General features: G+C 32.6%; 1 protein-coding gene across 1 annotated transcript; it reads left to right on the forward strand.

Annotated features, from left to right (window-relative positions):
* Window positions 1–585: 585 nt before the first annotated feature.
* On the forward strand, window positions 586–2,263 carry LOC130803645 (E3 ubiquitin-protein ligase PUB23-like). The gene has a single exon (XM_057667842.1). It carries the CDS (start codon window positions 691–693, stop codon window positions 1,948–1,950), a length of 1,260 nt encoding a protein of 419 aa, XP_057523825.1. The 5' UTR covers window positions 586–690; the 3' UTR covers window positions 1,951–2,263.
* Window positions 2,264–6,316: the final 4,053 nt, after the last annotated feature.

Here is a 6,316-nt window from a genome sequence, read left to right on the forward strand (position 1 = left end):
GTATATCTGAAACAATCAGATCACTTATTAAAATCACAATTCAGATCGTAGAATTGCACAATTCTACGATCCAAATAATACCCAATGAGTTGGATCAACTTGGAATCGGTTTTGCATAGAATCGTCTCCATGATTGGTAGAAATGCTCAAAATCAATAGAATCAAAACCCCATACCGATTCAACTGATTCCGCAAAATGCAGAAAAAATCTTATCTAATCAGTTTACAAGTAAGATAATAGACTAATTATATAAGTTCATTTCATGGTGAGACAATCTCATACAAAATGAATTGTATTTTAGTACATAGTTGGATTTTGAATGTCTATATCAGGTAAACGTTTGTGAGCTCCGTCACTATAAAAAAAACATTTTTCAAAAATAAAAATAAACAATTTCTTTGGAGTGCCATAGGGAGTCATTATCTGGCAATATTTGAAAAGTCAAACCTATCTTTTTCCCTTATTTTTTATTTTTTTCAAAATAATACACTATTTTTCTGTTTTTTCCGTGTTTTGACTTAATCTCAAAAACGTTGAATATATACTCTCTCCCCTCGCACACGTATATATAACTCCCAAATTCCCCCATTTCATTCCCAAACCATCAACTCTCATCTTCCATTTTCCAAACAAACCTTTAACCAAAATCTCGTTAATTAAAAAGCCAACGGTCAACCCTAACAATAATCATGGATAATTATGATCATCAACAAGAAATCGAAGTTCCACCCTTTTTTCTATGCCCAATTTCCTTACAAATCATGAAAGATCCAATCACTATATCAACTGGAATTACATATGATCGTGAAAGTATAGAAACGTGGGTATTCATTAATAAAAATACTACATGTCCCGTAACCAAACAAGCCCTTAACATAGATGAAAATAATGACACTTTTTTAACACCTAATCATACACTTAGAAGACTAATTCAATCTTGGTGTACTCTCAATGCTTCTTATGGTATTGAACGTTTTCCTACTCCTAAACCACCTATAACAAAATCCCAAATTTTAAAACTCATTAATGACGCTTCTAGTTCATCCTCACAAAGTGTCATTAAAGTTGTTCTTGAGAAAATTAAGGGTATTTCTTTACAAAGTAGTGGTAATAAGCGTTGTTTAGAAAGTACTCCTGGTTTGGGCGAGTTTCTTGCTGAGGTGATGATTAAGTACGGTGAAAATCAAAAGTGTAGCAACTGTATCAGCGAGGAAGCGTTGAGTATTTTGGTGAATTTGCAAATGTCTAATGAAATGAGTTTGAGAAAGATAGTTAATGAGAATGAAGGGAGATTTGTTGATTGTTTGGTGAAAATAATGCAAAAGGGTAGTTATGAATCAAGGGCTTATGCTATAGAGATGATGAAACAAGTGTTACAGGTAGTCGACCCAGTAAAAGTTGTCTCACTTAAACGCGAACATTTTGAAGAGATTATACAAATAGTTAAGGATGATATCTCCCCTAAAGCAACCAAGGCCGCATTGAAAGTGCTGGCCTTGGCTTGCCCTTGGGGGAGGAACAGAATTAGGGTTTGTGAAGCTGGTGGGGTTGTAGTAATGGTGAATGAGTTAATGGAGTGTAAGGATAGGCGGACGAGTGAGACAATTCTTGCTGTATTGGATTGTGTAAGTGGGTGTGCTGAAGGGAGAGCTGAATTGTTAGGGCATGCAGGAGGTTTGGCGGTTGTGTCTAAAAAGATACTTAGAGTGTCTCATTTTGCGACTGAAAAAGGGGTGAAAATTTTATATGCAATTTCCAAGTTTTCTGGAAGTCCGAGTGTGGTGCAAGAGATGTTACAGATTGGGGTGGTTACTAAGTTGTGTTTGGTTTTACAAGTAGATTGTGAAGCTAAGACTAAGGAAAAGGCTAGGGAGATTTTGAAGTTGCATGTTAGGGCTTGGTCGAATTCTCCTTGTGCTCCTGCTCATGTTTTTCATTCTTTTAAGTAGATGGAATGCCATGATTTGCGGTCTTCACACATTTTCAGATTATGATCATGACTTTTTTAAACACGATATACTGGTTATGATCTTTAATTATATAGTTTGTTAGTGTAGAAAGTAATTACTTAAGGTGGGATGTTAGTAAATGATTATTTTTTACGTGTACATAGTAGATGAAACATGAATTGTAGCTATAGAAACATTCGATAGAGTTATTGGAGCAACTTATTTTAGACTCTCAATTCTTTTGAAGCATCAAAAATTTTGTCCACACTCCATGCTTGGGGTATATAATACAACTTTTAGAAATTTTCAATTATTTTTGACATGTTTTATTTTATCTTTATTTTGGGATAATTAAAGTAAGTGTTATAATAATCAATTGTTTGAATTAAAATAGTTAATTATAGAAAAAATTTAATTTTGATAATTGATCACTTTTAGGTAAAATTTTAGATTTAGTTTATCCTAGAAATGAAAATGCGACCTTTGCATTGGTTTTTTTTATAAAGAGAATTTTTGTAACGATCAAATATTAAAAGGAAAGATTGTGCTTAAGTCGTTTAAAGAAAACAATAATGCAAACGTAGGATTTTTATAAGATCATTGAATTAAAAATAAGATTTTTAAAAGTTCATTTAAATTTGTAATATTTAGAATTAAATTGTTATTAATGGTGACTCATACTAGCTAGCACCATTGAAGAAGATGAGTACGGGTCAAAGAGGACCTCCGCGGGGCGCGAAGTGTGTGCTGTTTCAGTCCGCGGGGCGCGGAGTGCGTTCTGTTTGCGTTTCGCGGCTCGTGTAGTTTTACACGACTCGCGGAATGGCAGTTTCTTTTCACAGGAAGTATCCTTTGGGACGGTTACCTTATTTGTGGTCGGTTATTTGTGGATACTTAGGCCCCAAGTTGTCTTTCAAGATGGTTTTATTATATATACCCCCTCTTGTTAGCACTAGGGATTCATGATTCACAAATTGAGAGAGATCACAAGAGAACCATTATAATTTGTGAGTGCGATTGTAATTCATCTTGTATTCTTTGCGATCATAGTGAAATTATTTGTTCTCGATGCCGGTGGACGTAGCTATCACATTGATAGTAAACCACGTTAAATTTCTTGTGTCATTTCTTATTGTTTGCATTGAATTTCTTGTTGTTTCATTATTGTTCATCGACCTTGCTTCTGCTGTCGCACAACATAATTTTTTCTAAATTACATATAATATCAAACTCTATCTAATTACCTATAATTTTTTGCATTTTGGAAATTATGATTTTTGAAGGGTTAAAATAAAGGCTTATAAGAGCTACACTTTTGGGGAATGTAGTAAAAATTGGTTGAAACCACTTATATCTCACATTGGTGGTGAGACACCACCAACGCAAGCTTTTTCTTCGAAGGAGGAAATTATCAAATCTCAAAGTGTTTTATAAGTCCTTCAAAATGCTATGACATATATCATCTATTTAAGATTATTTAGTGCATGTCCATTCAAAGAAGCATGTGGTAATTTACAAGAATAGTTTCAAGAAATTGAAAAGATCAAACCAATAGAATTTAAGTTGGGTTAGGTATCATCAAAGTGCAAATGAAAGAGAAAAAAACGATTAAAAAACAAGCCTGAAATGAGTATTTAAGATTAACCACAAAGACAAGAATAACAAAAGGCAATTAAGTATAAACAAATAAATAAATACAAATCCAATCTTTCACAAGGAGGAAATTTAGAGTCAAGTAATATAAAAGTTTCTTCATGTGGAGTTTTCAAGAGAACTTATCTCTTAGAAATATGTTATAGATTAAAAGGAAAACTTTGATTCAACCATTGCAAGTGGTTTAGGAATTAAGGGAAAATCCTAAAAACAAATAAATAAATAAATAAATAAAATAAAATCAAGCGTAAGTATATATAGTTAGATTACGCAACAAAGCCAAAACTAAGAAAGAGACTCATAATGGGATGTACCATATTTGATTAAAAAAATGCATTAAAAAATACATTTGTGATCAAGTTATAAGTTTTCTAAAAGTAGGCAAAATCAATTTGACGACCAAATGAATATATTTTTCCCATTAAAAGTATTACTAGCGATTAGATGATTTCTATATGAGCTCTGAAATTTATAATATTTGGAACATCAAGAAACTATTATTAACTATAGAGAAGCTTTAGTAGGTAGCTAGGTTGCATTAAAATGGACACGGACACGGACACGATACGGGTATGAAAAAATGTCAATTTTAAAATGGCGGACACGGTGACACGAAAATGGTAATATAATAAATATATCAAATTAAAGATAATTTTACACTCTTTCATTTGATATATGTAAATAAACAATTTAAAAACATAAAACTTACAATTTTTCAACTTTTCAAAATTTAAATTACAAACATTAAGATTAAGAATTTAAGATTAACAAATAACACATTAACAATTTAACATTAACAAATAACAATTAACAAATATTCAAAGAGGATAAACAAAAAAATGGGAATGGAGGTGGGGCAACACCATGTAGAAATAAAAAATAATTTTTATTATTATTTTTTTAAAAAAACGTGTCCTTGACTCCTTGCCGTGTCCCTTCCGTGTCCTTGCCGTGTCCGCGTGTCTGGAAAAATATTAAAATATTGGACATTTCATTTGGCGTGTCGGACACGGACGCGCACGCGACACGTAGGTTCAGTGGCGTGTCCGTGTATTCCAGGTAGGTAGTGACTTTGAGAAGTGGCATAAAGCCATGAATTTCAAAATTGATTTCATGTCTTACAATCAAGTATTGTACTTTGTTGATTCGTAAGATGGCGTCAAATTCATTAGGCCAAAATGGATTTTGATAATGAACCAAACAACAACAAATTAAAAATATTGGTGTTTTCGAAGGAGATTAGTAGTGAGAGGTTACAAACAAGTTTAAAATATTGAAAATATTGAATCATTTTACTAGTAGCAATGGTATGAAATATAACAAACGCCTTCACTAGTGGCGAAAGGTTATATGAATAAGTACTTTTAAAAGGACTATTATTAACTTATAATCAACAAGAAGATTTTGAATGTGATTTTCAAGAGTGGTATATATCATTTTTCATTTCAGTCTTAATTACTTCATCCTTTGTATTAATGAAGCGGAGTTTGAAAAAATCAAAATAGATCATTGTTATCGATTCTACAAAAGTAAAATATGTTATAACATCTAGATTTTAAAAAAAATTGTACTTAAGGAATATCATTTCATACGGTAATGCCAAATATGATCAATTGGACCTTGATAATGTTAAATGTCTTGTTGTAAACATCATCATCATCATCCTACTCAGTATATCTCGCTTATAGAAATTAAGGTCAAGATTTGGGGAGGAAAAGACGGCGACAACTCATATCCATAAAGGAGAGCGCGGCCAAAGGAGTCCCTCGGCTCGAGGAAGATAAAGAGACGAGATTACACGTGAAAGATAACTTAAGGCCTATAAAAAAAGAACCACTACAAAAGAAACCAAAGCGCTAATAGAAAGGAGACGTTAAAAACAGAAGGTTAAGGACACTAAAAAGATAAACTAAGAGGACATCAGTAATCTAATGCCAGGGTCTTGTTGTAAACGAAGGCTATAAATATAATAATCAGATTGGGTATGAATTAAGTGAGTGTTTTTGTTACAGAAGAGTGGATAAATTTCTCCAATTAGACAAGTTTGGTGCAACGTCAATTGACGAGCTTGAATCAGAAATAGCTTGGCCATGCTAAAATAAAGTAAAAATTTTAATCAAAATTTTATATTATTTGTAATATTAATATAAAAATATATACACATAAAACAAATAAATAAAAATAAAAGAGCTAGAAATATTATATATAAAATAAAGTTAATTTACAAAGTCACAAAATTACATGTAATTAATCATTCATTTGGAGGAGGTGGAGGAAGGGGTTGGTACAAATTAAAATGCGATTGAATGAATTTCAAAAAGAGTTCTCGTTCTCTTTGAACTTGTTCAGTCAGCCTTTGGTGAGTCTCATAGGCAATCTGAGCATTTCCCATTCGTACCGCTTCCCATAATTGATTATTGAACTCCATTTGCCGTGCTTCTAAATCAACAAACCTTTGTTGGATAATGGCGTCATAATCAGGTTGTGCAGGCTGAGAAGACGGAATATCCGTTGGCTCAGGAGGATAAATAATTTGAGAGGCGGACCCAACCCCAAATACCACTTTGCTTTTTTTGTTTTTTTTGTTCGACCCGCTTTCTACATTTTTTACAGCATCGAACCAAATTTGACTTGGGTCGCGGGTTGGATGCTCCTCCATCAAAGAACGATATTCATCCTTCAATAAAACAAAAAAATCAATTATCGATAAACA

Source organism: Amaranthus tricolor, chromosome 17, assembly GCF_026212465.1.
Source record: "Amaranthus tricolor cultivar Red isolate AtriRed21 chromosome 17, ASM2621246v1, whole genome shotgun sequence".
NCBI lineage: Eukaryota > Viridiplantae > Streptophyta > Magnoliopsida > Caryophyllales > Amaranthaceae > Amaranthus > Amaranthus tricolor.

Coding starts and splice junctions, on each gene's coding strand:
- LOC130803645 (XM_057667842.1), top strand. CDS start 691: ATGGATAATTATGATCATCAACAAGAAATCGAAGTTCCACCCTTTTTT.